Source organism: Ananas comosus, linkage group 20, assembly GCF_001540865.1.
Source record: "Ananas comosus cultivar F153 linkage group 20, ASM154086v1, whole genome shotgun sequence".
Taxonomy (NCBI): Eukaryota; Viridiplantae; Streptophyta; class Magnoliopsida; order Poales; family Bromeliaceae; genus Ananas; species Ananas comosus.
Window position 1 is genome coordinate 7,984,000 of NC_033640.1, and position 14,792 is coordinate 7,998,791.

Below are 14,792 nucleotides of genomic sequence, written 5' to 3' on the forward strand. Positions count from 1 at the left end.
GTAATTTTGTTTTCGTATATAGGCATCGGATTTTACAATATGGTTGGCTGCATCCATCGGAAACGAAATAAGTAACCATATAAGCTTTCGTAAACTCATTATCTAATAACCCCCGCCTTGTCTAGTTCAAGTGACTAACTAATCAAAAAATAATAGTTTATAATTAAAAAGACTCAATATCGTTTGAATACTAAGTATTAGATAATATGGTAATTATATAAATTTTAAATTTTCTTTATTTCATTATAGATTCGCCTATATTTTTTCTAATCTGCCGATTCAAAATTCGTACATCTTTTATTTCCCCAGATATTTTTTTGGATTTTAAGTATTTAGAAAAAAAATGATATATTATATTATTGTATAAATTATATTTTTTAAATATAATCTACTATTGCAGTCTTTTTTTTTTTATTTTATTTCGTGAACTATTTATATCTATACCGATGCTGGATTAGAATTAAAGTATATATTATATATATTATATATATAGTATTATAAGATATATATAATTATATATATTATTATAATATATAATAAGTATATATATAATTATAACTATGTATTTTAGAGATTTAATTATTTTTTAGAAATAACTTTACTTGAGTTATATTGTTTTTGTTTTCTTTTAGTGTTAAATTATTTAATTAGGCCTAAATAAATATACGGTATCTCAGAAGTGGGGATATTTGAAGTGGGGATATTTGAAGTTTTATTCGAAGTTAGAGCAGAATGGGTCGGGTTTATCTGAGCTAAATAGGTATGAATTCGGTTGTGGTCGTATTTGATACTGAAAATTTATTTATATAAAATATTTTTTTTTTCTTCCTTAGTAGATCTTTATTCAACGATACGGAGTCGAAGCGCAGATTCGAGTTTTAAATTGGTTTTCGGGTTCGAATTTGGGTTTAATCCGGATTCGGGTTTTCAATTTGTTTTTGAGTCCGAATTTGGGTATTCAAAAAGCCGAACAGATCTGATCCGTTGGCATGTGGTATCATTGCGGCCATTAATGTGGTCATTAATGGAGAACTCACCCCGTGAGGGGTTCCACCGTTTAGATTTTTCGGGCCGTCTCTCCTTCCTCCTCTCCGTCTCCGTCATTGCCATGAGAGCCAGCGTTACTTCGGTGTTTGCCAGGAGGATTGCGAACTGTTCCTGTCGCTGTCTCCGCCGTGGCATGGCGGGGTGGTTTGTACGATCTATGCCTCTTCTACTTTGCTTAGATGGCTGCGAAGGCACATAACCTTCAGCAACTCACCGGATCCGGTAGGATGCGGCCACCGGTGTAGATGGCTATAGGGATTTGGCCGGATTTGATAGGATTTATGGGTTTCTGATTTGACCCTGGGGTTTTCCTTTTTCCTTCCTTTTTTCCTTTGTCAAGCTTATCTACTCATCTGCCTGATTTTTTGCCTATAAATAGCACCTCTTATCTTGGTTTAGTTATTATTTCTTATGCTTATGCTTATGGTTTTTCCTCTTTACTCTCCTATTCTGTTAGCTCTTGGTTATTCTATTGGTTTTGTGCTACACCTGGTAGCGTGAGGTGTGGAAGTGTGGTTTTTATCCTGGGCTCTGTGTGTTTTTTATTATGTATGTCTTACTCTTCATGTATACTGATATGTTCCCCATCCTCTGCTTCTTCCTGCATGTGAATATTTGTCGTGTTGGTAGCCAGGCTGACTCTGTTGCTTGACGAGAATCAAATATAGGTGTATAAATTTTGCTGCTCTTTATTTTCCTGCTCTGTTTGCCATACCGCATGCTAACTACATTCTTTTCTCTTTTTTTGCATTGCATGTTAATTGCCTTTTTGCTGAAACGGTGGTATTGGAATGGCGGGCGAAACATTGGTTTAGTAGCTTCCAAGGTAATATATAACTAGGTATTGCCTGTTTATTTATTTTCTGCTGGATTGTATTGTGTATTGATTGCATGCTTTTGATGTTTAGTGCCTGATTAGAGTGCTGTTATGGCGCCGCCTGGTTATGGAACTTGACGCTTTTGAGTGCATCCTCATTTTTTGGGTGGCTCTAGTTGCGTGCCTTATCTTTTTTTAGGTTTTTCTACTTCTGCTTTCTCTAGGTCTTTTAGTATAGGGGTTTGTAGAAAGAAATGTTTTGGTTTTATTTATTTATTTTTGTTGTTTAGATGTGTTTGACTTGGTTATATATAAGTTTAGGCAAGTTGTAGGTAGCTGCTTTTGTTTAAAAGAATAGTGAAAGTTATATGTAAGTTCTAGGTAAGTTGTAGATAGCTGCTTTTGTTTAAAAGAATAGTGAAATGGTGTAAGAAAAATCAAGGATGTATCTCCTTTATTCTATATAGGATTCTGACAAAGTACAAATATGTTGTTTCTATAGAAAAATAGAGGTACCTCTAATATAAAAAAAAATAAAATTTTAAAAATCTGATCAAAATAGAGTGTGTTTTTACCAACTCTAAAGATTCGCTTAAGAAATAAGGGGCTGAGTTGTGCGACCAAAAATTAAGGCAAAACTAAAGTATATTTCTTATTTTAGTTTAAACTCCTTTCTATTATTTGTGTTTGGCGAAAAATAATTTCATTAGTGAGGCATGGCGGTTTGGACGGTCTTATGGCAACCACCGCAGCCTACACGTAAAAAAAATTATATTTTGGTGCGCTTGCTCTTGCGGCATAAATTTCTATTAAATCTACGTGTATGTATGGTTTTGCATAGTTCTACGCTGATTTTTTATTTCCTTTCTTATTAATTTTTTTAATTATTATATAATATATTATTATATTGTTTCTCTTTGGTTTTGCGGAGGCAATGATGGTGGCTCTTCTTCTATAGCGACGGTTTGCAGTAGGTGAATAAGGTTGGACATTTTTTATGGAATTCTATAAAGATAAGAAAGAATTTTCTTATTGTTTAATCCACATTTGCAAAGGCTTACTTTATAGTCTCTTAGAAATAGTTTTGTTAGAACTTATGAAACAGTTTAACTTTCAAGACTTCATATTTCCAAGGTTACATATTTCCAACAGTCTACAAAAAAAAAGGTTTAAATATTTTATGCAGCTTATAGGTTTTTGAATTTTTTTTTTTATTCAAACAATATTGCTTATGTTTAAAATTTTATTTGTCTGCAGCGTTCATTTATGTTTAGAAATGTGAAGTAACTGGGCTTTAAATTTGAAATCTTGAATACAAACTATCAAATTTTTTATTACTTACACTAGGGGCAGTTGGTGATAGCATTAATCTATTAAATTTTGGTCTGCTGGGGCATGGCAAGTAGATTGGGCTGATGACAATCTCTGCAGCCTGCGCAAGCTGCTAAATATTTGGTCCTGTTTTGCAATATATTAGTGTCGGATTACAGTAAAATGTGCAGATGCAATGAGTCAAGCTGAGCCAATATTTCTGCAATTGTATTATTGTCGTTTTTCCTTCTTTTTGCTTTGCAAGTTTTTTCGCTTCTCATTTTTATCATGTTTGGCTTTTGTTTATGTTGCAGTCGGTAGGGTGGCATTATAATCTTGCAAAAGGAAGTTAACTTATTTGTTGCCAGTTAAAGATTTGGTTGTGACAAATAAATCTAGAAGGTAACTTAAGATTTGACACTGTATTTATCTATATTGTATGGCAAAACCTCAACACAAGTCTTAGAAACATAATTGGGTCTAGACTTTCTAAACCTTTTCTTTCAAATCTTTATGCTATATAGGGTTTTGACAAAGTCCAAATACGTCACTTTTATAGGAAAATAGATGTAGTCCTAATCTTAAAAAAAAAAAAAAATACTGCCCAAAATAAAGCGCTTGTTGTACAATTCTAAAGATTTCCATGAGAAATAGGAGCTCGAGTTGTGAGGAAAAAAATTGTGATAAAAGTTAAGTATCTTTTTGAGTTTAAGCTATATGCCGTTATTTCTAATTTTTTTAGTAAGACATGGTGGTTAGGACGGTGTTACAGCAGCCACCGCACCCTACACATAAAATAAATGATATTTGGGTGTGTTTGCTCTCACTGCGTGATTTTCTATTGAATCAGCTATCATATATGATTTTGAATAGTTCTGTGTTGGTTTTTTTATTCCTATTTAGTTTATTTTTTGCAAATTATTAGCTATTATATTATTATATTGTTTCTGCTTCGTTTTGTGGAGGTCATGATGATAGCTCTTTCTCTATAGCGCCTTTTTGCATATGTTGAATAAAATTGGGACTTTGTAGGCATGGCAAATTGATTGGCCTTGCGCCAATCCCTGCAGCCTAAGAGTTCTATGTTTCATATTGAGTCAGTGTGCATGTATGCTTTCGAATAGTTTTGTTCTGATTTTATTTTAATATCTTTTTTTATTATCCTATAAGTTATACATCCAAAATTGGTTTAAATATTTTATCTAGGTTATACATTTTCCTGGTTTTTTGGATATTCGAACAATATTGGTTATTTATAAAATGTTATTAGGCCGCAACATTTATTTATGTTTAGAAATATAAAGTAGAAGACTTTTATTACTTACAATAGAGACAGTTGATGATAGCATTACTTTGTTAAATTTTGGTCTGCTAAGGCATGGCAGGTGGATTGGCCTAATGCCAATCTCTGCAGCCTGCACAAGCTGCCAAATATTTGGTCCGGTTTTCTGGTCTAGATATTTGAACTCTCAAAGAAGCGCGAAAAAATATTTGATGGATTAAAACAGATGAGTGTATGGTGCGCTTGCTCTTGCGCGGGTCGGTGCGGGTGGCATGGTGGTTTGAACGGTCTTATGGTAACCGCCGCAGCCTACGCATAAAAAAAATTATATTTTGGTGCGCTTGCTCTTGCGGCCTGAATTTCTATTAAATCTACGGCCATGTATGGTATTGCATAGTTCTACGCTGATTTTTTAATTCCTTTTTTTGTTAAACCTTTTAATTATTATGTAATATACTATTGTATTGTTTCTATTTGTTTTTGCGAAGGCGATGATGATGGCTCTTTCTCTATAGTGGCGGTTTGCAGGAGGTGAATAAAATTGGGCCTTTTTTGCGTAGTTCTATAAAGATAAGGAAGAATTTCCTTATTGTTTAGTCCATATTTGCAAAGCCTTATTTTATACTCTTTTAGAAATAGTTTTGTTAGAACTTATGAAACAGTTTTATTTACAAGACTTCATATTTCCAAGGTTACATATTTCCAACAGTATACTAAAAAAAAAAAGGTTTAAATATTTTATGCAGCTGATAGGTTTCCGTGGAATTTTTTTTATTCAAACAATATTGCTTAAATTTGAAATCTCGAATACAAACTATCAAGTTTTTTATTACTTACACTAAGGGTGGTTGGTGATAACATTACTCTATTAAATTTTGGTCTGTAGAGGCATGGCAAGTAGATTGGCCTGATGGCAATCTTTGCAACCTGCGCAAGCTGCTAAATGTTTGGTCGTATTTTGCAATAAATTGGTGCCGAATTATAGTAAATGTGCAGGTGCAACAATGAGCCAAGCTGAGCCAATATTTCCGTGATTGTATTATTGTCATTTTTTCTGCTTTTTGCTTTGCAAGTTTTTTTGCTGCTCTTTCTGTCATGTTTGGCTTTTGTTTATGTTAAAAAACATAATTAGGTTTTGACAGTCCAAATATGTTACTTTTTTTTTTTGTATCTGTAGGCATTTATTTTTCTACTGTTATCTTTTCATTTGTTAGAGAAGAAAGAATAAAAAAATTATTTTTTTTATTCTGCTGGTGCATTATTTTTTTTCCTATGATCTGATTAATGGTTTATTTTATCTAAGGCATGGCGGGTTGGTCATTTTTATGGTGATTCTCGCAGCCTGTGTATATAAAAATTATTGGTACTTTTTTTTAAGTGTTGTGGAATGTTGAATATTATTTCAACTGAATTGAATAATAACTATGTGTTTTTGAAAAGCTAAGCTGACCTGAATTTCTCTTGCTCTATTTTTTTTTTACTTCTCCTCTTGATACTTTTGCACTTCAGAAATTGTTAGTACCTTTTTTACCTACAATGTGGAACATTGAATATTTTTTCTATTGAATTGCGTAAAAAATTATGTAGTTTAGAGAAATTGTTAGTACCTTTTTTTTACTTCTCCTTTTGATAATTCTGCACTTTCATTGACTATTCTTTCACTCTCTAAGCGTTCCTAATTCATACAGTTTACAAATATGATTATGACGGTGACTGCATTCTGTATACATCAGAAATTAAAATATATGTCGGTTTATAAAAAATATAAAGAAGATAAATGAATCTGTTGCGTAGCACGGATTCCTTAACTAGTATTACATAATAGCATATAATATAAATTTATATAAGTAATGAAGATAATATCATATAATATAATAATAACACTAGTAATTGTTGTTGTTGTTGTAGTAATAATAATAGTAATAATCATTATTATTATGAGTAGAGCTACTATGCTATCGGAAGCATAAAGTGGTTAATGCTTCCGATTTTTTAGCCCTTAGATCAACCCCATTGATCATTTCTAACTATTAGATTAATATTATTAACCAATGGGGACCACTCAACCCTAGGGAGACCACTCAACCTTAAGAGGACCGCTATCATTTCAACCGTAGAATTTTTGATCCACGGGCTAAAAAATCGGAAGCACCAACTACTTTATGCATCCGATAGCATAGTAGCTCTACACTTATTATTATTATTATTATTATTATTATTATTAAACTGTTATAATTATTATTATATATTATAAGATATTTTAATATGTTATAAAAAAAATATATAATACTAGTGTAGTTATCCGCGCGATGCAGCGGGTAGATATTATCGAAATAATTATTTTATTTATTATCATTAATCATCGATGATAGCCTGAAAAAATAAACCTGAAATATACAATTTATCAAATATGTAAAAAATATTACTCTAACTATAAAATAAAGAATATTAATTTAAATAATCAGCAAGAATCAAATTGGTAAAAGAGCAACAATAACACAAAGCTGCTATAACTACTGCAATAGCATTTCCAACAAACCATTATCTGACTCATTGCTTTCTTGGTGAGGTGGTTCATACTTTTTTTTCTATATCCTAAAAGAAAGCAAGTAATTTATTAACTGAAGTAGACACAATAAAAAGAATTTTATCATATCAAGAGGTAAAGTTACAGCATGAAATGTAACCACTTTCGATCTAATTTTTAAACAAATTAATTGAGCTACTAATACACCTTAGGATTGGTGGATAAAATACTTGGCTTGAAATCATAGATTCAAGGGTTTGAGCTTCCGTGGCTTAGAAAACCTACAGACGTCAATGTGAATTATATGAAATGCTCTATTCACATTATAAAATAAATAAAAAGTAGAGGCGTAAGTAGGTTGCGTCAGATTAGTCTTAGGAATTGCTTCTAATATTTTTTTTTCTTAAAGAAAAATTAGATGTATACTCAGAACCTATAAAGAGAATGGAAGAGAAGAGCACGATCCAATTTGGACTAGCTTGATATTTTTTCATATTTATATATTTTGAATCTTACATATATTTTATATCAAATTAAAAATATATATATAATTAGTTATTCAAATTATTCATTTTTTAGCTCCAATCAGTCCGTAAATAACTATTGCCAGTTACGAATAATGGGCCAAAAAAATGATCCAATTCTTATCATATTTTGAGCACGAAAATTCTAGTTGGAAAGAGCCATCAAATTCTAAAAAGCTCAAAATAAATAAGTAAATAAATAAATAAATAAAATCAAAGGCCATTTTAGTCGATTGTAAATTCAAGTTTGGAAAGCTTTTAACCTGCACATATAAAAAAAATACTGACCAGATATTGGCATCACCACCACGGGCACCGCCACCACCAAGGACGCGGTCGCTATCACCATAGTCATTGTCGGCAGTAGCACCGCCCTCAGCCTCGATGCCGCCCAGCCCCCCTCGGCCCGCATCTCCCATCGCCCTCCGGTCCTCTAATATAAAATTAACTCTTTAAAAATATTTTATTAGAAAATTGCTAACTTTGGTTGTGGTGATATGTTCTTACTTGATAAAGTAATAAGTTTGTGAAATTAATAGATTTGGTGCAAAAAGAAGATGAAGGGGTGGAAGTTTATGCTTAAGAGAGGGAGAAGGTAAGGTACACGTTGTAAGGAGAAGATGGAGGGGTGAGAGTTAAGCCGAGGGGAAGAAATTATATATGTTAATTAATTAATAGAAGTTTGTGAAATTAATAGATTTATTGAAAGAAGAAGATGGAGGGGTGAAAGTTTATGTTTAAGAGATGAGGAAGGTAAGGTATATGTTGCAAGGAGAAGATGGAGGGGTAGGAATTAAGGCAAGGAAACATGGGCTGAGTTTAAAAAAAAAAACTTCTAAAATAATGTGATTGTGCCACATCAGTAAGATTATTGAGAAATCATATATGTTAATAGATAACCATAATTTTATATTACTTTAATTACTTTAATAAGCCAAGAATAGCATAAAATAGCTCTATTCCACTAAAAGTATGGAATAACTATTTTCGAATCATTTTAGAATTATCTAGAACAATCCGATTTGATCGAAATAATTTTTTTTACTTTTTTTTTTTTTACACTATTCGGCAGATTAGTGGAGATAATTTTTGTTATGTAACCACCAATAGAATTTTTATGGCTTATATTTTTTTTATTCGCCTTGTCAAATTTTTTATTTAACATTTTAAAATAGAAACACAAAAAAAATTTATAAATTCTTGGATTGTCAATATTCTTTTAAATTTTTTTATTACTAAAATTAAAAAAAAAAAAAAAAAAAAAAAACTAAAATTAAAAAAATAAAATTTTCAATTTTTTAGAGTACATGTTACACCTGTATCATTTGCGCATTAAAATTTACAGAGAAAAATTGAGGGCGATTGTCGACCGACCCATCGCACCGATTTGACTATTTTACCCACCTCTCTCTCTCTCTCTCTCTCTCTCTCTCTCTTTCTCTCTCTCTCACTCCGATTCCTTTCCCTCCTCTTCTTCGTACGCTCGCTCTCGCCGCGATCGATCTCTCCTCGCTCGATCTCGGAATCGCGAGGGCGAGGATCCATGGAGGCGTCCTCATGGGACGCCCTTCGCAAGCAGGTGATCGATCGATCTCGCGCTTTCCCTTTCCTCGTTCATTGATTTTGGCATTCGATCTGTTTCCGTGGATTTGATGTTGTTGTTGGACGATTTGGTCCATGTACTCGTTGGTTCTTGGATTTTGTATCGAATACGCCCCGGATCTGGCCCTTTGAACCGAATTTGGGAGCGGATTCGATTGGAATCTAGGTCAAATTGTTGAGTATTGGGATTTGTTGTGAATTGAGATCTTTATATGGAAACGTTGCGTATGTATGAGAAATGAGTCTAATTGGATTAATTAGGTGAGATATGGAAGTTAACATGTATCTTGTTAGGTATGCAGATCCATTTATTTGTCATCATGTTTCAATGCCATCACCGTATTTCATCTATGTGTTTGCCATTTTAAAGAATGAAAGAGAGAATATTGGCGTCTACTTTTGGTATGTGGAATAACACCCTATGGATGCGTTTTGGGGTTCTAATGGACAATTTGTTCTTGATATGTCTTATGAAGAGGACAATGTATGCTTCTTGTGAATATTTGAGCTAAACAACTCATAATAATCATGTCTCTGATTATTTGAATGCAAAGAAGAGCTTGTTTAGGGTGTGTTTGGATTAATTAGGTGAGATCTTTATATGCAAACGTTGCATATGTATGAGAAATGAGTCTAATTGGATTAATTAGGTGAGATATGGAAGTTAACATGTATCTTGTTAGGTATGCAGATCCATTTATTTGTCATCATGTTTCAATGCCATCACCGTATTTCATCTATGTGTTTGTCATTTTAAAGAGTGAAAGAGAAAATATTGGCGTCTACTTTTGGTATGTGGAATAACACCCTATGGATGCATTTTAGGGTTCTAATGGACAATTTGTCCTTGATATGTCCTATGAAGAGGACAATGTACGCTTCTTGTGAATATTTGAGCTAAACAACTCATAAGAATCATGTCTCTGATTATTTGAATGAAAAAAAACAGTTTGTTTAGGGTGTGTTTGGTTCACTGTAAACGTAGGCCGAAAATAGTTTGGGTCTCTAAATAAGGATTTAAGTGCCGTGGCACAAGGTCATGCCGGAAACTTACCGGCATGGTACTGAACCATGCCGATGCGTGCCGATCACAAAAAATTTATGTGTGCTTACACATAATAGCGTGAAATTTTTATTTTCTTTAGCAACAAAATATTCTAACTGTTTATTATATATTTTTGTCAAATATTTTAAACTTTATTGAGAAAATTACTTACTAATTTAAAGAATAGAGAGTTTTGAGTTGTTCTATCGGCATAAGGCTGTATCGTGTCGATATCTTGTTGACACAATACGGTACGGTAGATACGGCTAATGCCGATAGGCATTTAAATCCTTGTCTCTGCAAGTAGTTTTTTCGCTGTTCATTTCAACATAAAACTGTTTTCCACATAAAACAGTTATACAAATTTTGAAGTGAAATTGGTTTTTTGTTTTTGGCTTCTTAAAAGCAAAGAATAAAAAATTCTCATCCGTGGCTTTGGACGGGGTTATTTAAGGATTCACCAATGCCTCAATCTTTTATGTAATATATTATTAATTAATTTAATTACTATCTTAGTGTTTTAAGAATCATAAGATTACCATTGAGTAAAATGTAAGGTGAAATGGTTACTTACGATACTGTTACTTATTAAATCTAGTTATGATAAATTATTAACACACATCTACTGATATTTACTTATAGAATTAAGTATTATATTAAATTTACAACAACAATAAAATATAATTATCATCAGATCAACTTTACATGTAATCAGGTTAACATTACAAGAATATTTTTATTGATAAGTTGATTAGTATCTAATTACTATATGAAGATTACAATAACATGAACACTTACGTCTGATAAGATTATTCACAAAAAATCTAATCGCAAAATTTACTCATGATTAAAATCTAATTATCATTTAGATATAATAATTTTGTGGTAAAGTTATTACATTTATTTTCTAATTAATTTATACTCACAACATTATGAGGTTAAACTTAATTTATTTATCATTATTATATTATAATAATGTAATAATATGAAACTTTTAGTCATTAATCATTGAGCCTATTCTAATCAAATTATGATAAACCTTTTTTCATTGTTTTTCCTACAAACCAAACATGCATATCCAAAGAACTTTTTTTTCATTTTCATTGAAGCAAACACTAGCAGTTGTGAAATTTCTTGTCCATGGAAAATCTTTTCTGCTGGAAACTATTTTCAGAAGTTTTATAACGAACCAAATAGTCCCTTAGGTCTGATTCGGTATTGTTGTCATTTTCTTTTTTTCTTTCAAACACTGATTTTATATAATTTGATATACTAGCGGAAGGACTTTCCTCTTGTTGTTGTTGTTGGTTAACTTGCAATGCGCAATAGCCAAGTGGTGGGTGACAACCTTTTTTAAAAAAAATATTGAAAGCAAGAAAAAAGAAGAAAAGTTGCTTCGAAAATTTTATTTTGCATGATTGCATCGCCAAACGGACATCTTGGTCGCAAGGATTGCAAGCTGTCCACTATCCCCTCCTACACTTTCATACAAAAATTCTATTTAAAAAAAATAAATCAAAATACAGCAATGATGCCAAACGAGGCCTTACTTTTCCATTGTCATATGACATTTGTTGTCGTGTTAGAATCCTGCAGACAACTTGTTTAGCCTTCTATATTTTGAAATGCTGAATATGTAAATGCATTGCTATATGAAATATTGAAATGTAATGGAAAGATTCTCTAGTGATGCTAATGCTATAGACTCTCTGCATGTATCTCTGTAACCTTGTGGGAATGATCAACGAACATCTGACAGCAAGATTGCTTACTAATCTTGTAGTAATATTGTTATTCAGCAACGATTGAGTAGCTTCATTTGTTTCTGGGTCATTGTTAAAACTTCAAAAGCTAGAGCATAAGGTGTTGTTGCTATATGATCTGGTTGCGTTGTTTGTTGTTTTGCTAAAATAGAATCTATATTCGTTTTCTTTGTAGGCAAGGAAACTTGAAGCTCAGATAGATGACCAGATGAATTCATATCGTAGGTTGGTTGCCACCAAACCTGATGGATCAGAGAATGACCTTGAATCTGGTATAGAGAGACTACTGAAGCAACTTCAGCAAGTGAATACACAGATGCAAACATGGGTATCCTCAGGAGGGTCGGAAGTTCTTTCTCATACCTTGACTCGTCATAAAGAGATTCTGCAGGACCTTACACAGGTATAGTTGCTTCTTACCCAATAAATCAAAAAAGTGAAATAGGATGTGAGTCTTACTTTCATAAGGAAGGCTAATAAAAGTGGAACGTACACTTCTGTCATGGATTGCCCACTTTTCTGTCAGGTCCTCAATTTAAACATCTTAATTATTGGAGCCCTGGCAGGAGTGCAAATCTTTGTGAATTAGTGTAGAATAAGCAAGCTAAGGTTAAACAGTTGCTTTTGGCATGAAACTATATGCAGGAATTTTATCGTCTTCGAGGAAGCCTTAGAGCTAAGCAAGAACATGCATCCCTCCTCCTCGACTTCAGGGATTTTGACCGGGCGAAATTGGATGTTGAAGAGGGTGCTGGTTCGGATGGGCAAGCTCTTCTCAGAGAACAAGCAGTAATTAGCAGAAGTTCAGGACAGGTGTCATTATTCTCTTATCTATCAACACTTAAATTTATTTCTTTTTATTTTTCTCTCTGCCTTGGATATGATGCATGAATATAAGTTGGTGCACACACATATGGAAAAAGCTATAGCTAAGTACCATTCTGTTATGTTAATGTTATGTTTTATCTATATGGGCTGTTTCATTTATCGTTATTTGAATATTATTAAATACACAGTGTAAGATCCACATTTTATTTAGTTAATTTTTATATTGATGGAGGGTTCCAACTTTGTGAATCAACTTGTCACCTCAGTATTGCTGACCGTTCCTAGCGTAAGTGGCAAATGACTTGATAACTGGTACTTGAGGTTCCAAGTTCAAAGTCTAGTTGCTTTACATTTTCAGTTAAGTTCATTTCTAAAAAAAAAAAATGAATGAAGTGGGTAGCAAGAGATAATATAGATTTTGCTGAATAAAGATTAAAGAAAAGCATTAGATACTGCTAATCTAGCTTTAAGCTCCTAGCCTTAAAACCTTCTATAACATAGAGGCAAACGCACTTTCCTTTTCCATAAACCTTCTTACGCTTGGAATGTTATAATTTAAACTGCGTTAGTTTTTTTTTTTTTTTTTTTTTTTTTTACCGATATCACTGAACCGAACCATCTACTCAACCCTACCTCTTTTCTTGATATTAACTCTGCCCCATGTTGATCAAACTCGCCCAATTTTCCCTATAGACTGATGTATTGTGTGTAAACTGTATCACAGATGGATTCTTTGATTTCGCATGCCCAATCAACTCTCGGAACACTTGTTCTTCAGCGCTCCACATTTGGCGGCATCAGCACAAAGATAACCAATGTTAGCAGCCGTCTTCCGGGGGTATGCACACCGTGCCTTCTTGACCCTCAAAAGAAGAAGTGCTCACTTGATAGTGTTTATTTCCACTCCCTTGGACATTGATCTTTAATTGGTATAATTGTACAGGTGAATCAGATCCTCTCATCAATTAGGAGGAAGAAATCGATGGACACCATCATTCTCTCTCTTGTTGCCTCCGTCTGTACATTTCTCATTTTCATTTACTGGTTGTCAAAGTAAGGCATAAAATTGACATCGCCTTGGATTCAATCTGTAAGTGCGTATTATTCTAGTTTTTGTTTGTATTGCAACTAGAGTTGTCACACTGTTATATGATATAATGATCGGCTTCTGAAGTGCCCTTATAGGACCATGTATTCTACCTTTCTTTTTGTCTTTCTCTGGGACAACTCCGTATAGTTTCTTTCTTTCCAATAAATGTGTACAGTAGCTGTTTTGCTCAGCTTTTGACGTAAAATTTACGTTCGAGAATCATGACTTGATGTGGTTTTTTGTCAATTAAGTTCTAATAATCTGTTGTCTCCATTAGAAATCAGAAAAGTAAGCTCATTTTGGAAGGTGTGATCATCAGAATAAACAACTTGGATAATCAGGTAGTATTTATTGCTGTTTATGTGATAAGCAAGTTTGTTTGTTTTTGTTAGCATTAGTTCGTCAGTTTAAATGTAATTTTTGCAGTTCTGTTGGAAACTCTGAAGAAGTATAATTCTATACATTTTTGCGCGCCTTGCTGCATTGTCTATATGCAAAGTAAGTTGCATTTTCTTTTTCTTTTTATCCTTTTTTTTTTTTTTTGGAGAGATTGAAAGGTAGCAAGCTATCTTCATTGTTCTTTTTTTTTTAGCAAATTAATTCAACTAGAAATGTGAAGTAACTGGGCTTTGAAATTGAGATTTCGGACACCAACCGTCAAGCTCTTAGCCAGTAACTTATATATAGATAGATTGGGCTACTATACTATTAATAGTACCAAATTGTTTGTGTTATTAAATTTTCAGCCCTTGGATGAAGGGATATGCGGTTAGGATGATAGTGATTTTCTAGGGTTGAGTGTGTGGTTGGTTGAATAGTATGATCTAACGGGTAGAAATGATCAAAGGAGTAGATCTAACGTCCGAAAATTTATGAGTATAAAGGAGACTATATTTATAAGAGTATAATCGCCAGACTCATATATGCTAGGACTGCTATATATACTCTTATGAGTA

General features: G+C 32.8%; 1 protein-coding gene across 2 annotated transcripts; it reads left to right on the forward strand.

Annotated features, from left to right (window-relative positions):
• On the forward strand, window positions 998-14,064 carry LOC109725656 (Golgi SNAP receptor complex member 1-1). Of its 2 annotated transcripts, none has more exons than XM_020254923.1 (5): window positions 998-1,873; window positions 12,094-12,321; window positions 12,564-12,731; window positions 13,471-13,584; window positions 13,690-14,064. In XM_020254923.1, exons 1-5 carry the CDS (start codon window positions 1,766-1,768, stop codon window positions 13,801-13,803), a joined length of 732 nt encoding a protein of 243 aa, XP_020110512.1. In that variant the 5' UTR covers window positions 998-1,765; the 3' UTR covers window positions 13,804-14,064. The 2 variants fall into 2 exon arrangements, with proteins under 2 accessions (XP_020110512.1, XP_020110513.1); XM_020254924.1 differs by lacking the exon at window positions 998-1,873 and adding an exon at window positions 8,929-9,087.

Coding starts and splice junctions, on each gene's coding strand:
- LOC109725656 (XM_020254923.1), top strand. CDS start 1,766: ATGCTAACTACATTCTTTTCTCTTTTTTTGCATTGCATGTTAATTGCC. Junction 1,874..12,093: donor TTGGTTTAGTAGCTTCCAAG/GTAATATATAAC, acceptor TTTTCTTTGTAG/GCAAGGAAACTTGAAGCTCA. Junction 12,732..13,470: donor TTAGCAGAAGTTCAGGACAG/GTGTCATTATTC, acceptor ACTGTATCACAG/ATGGATTCTTTGATTTCGCA.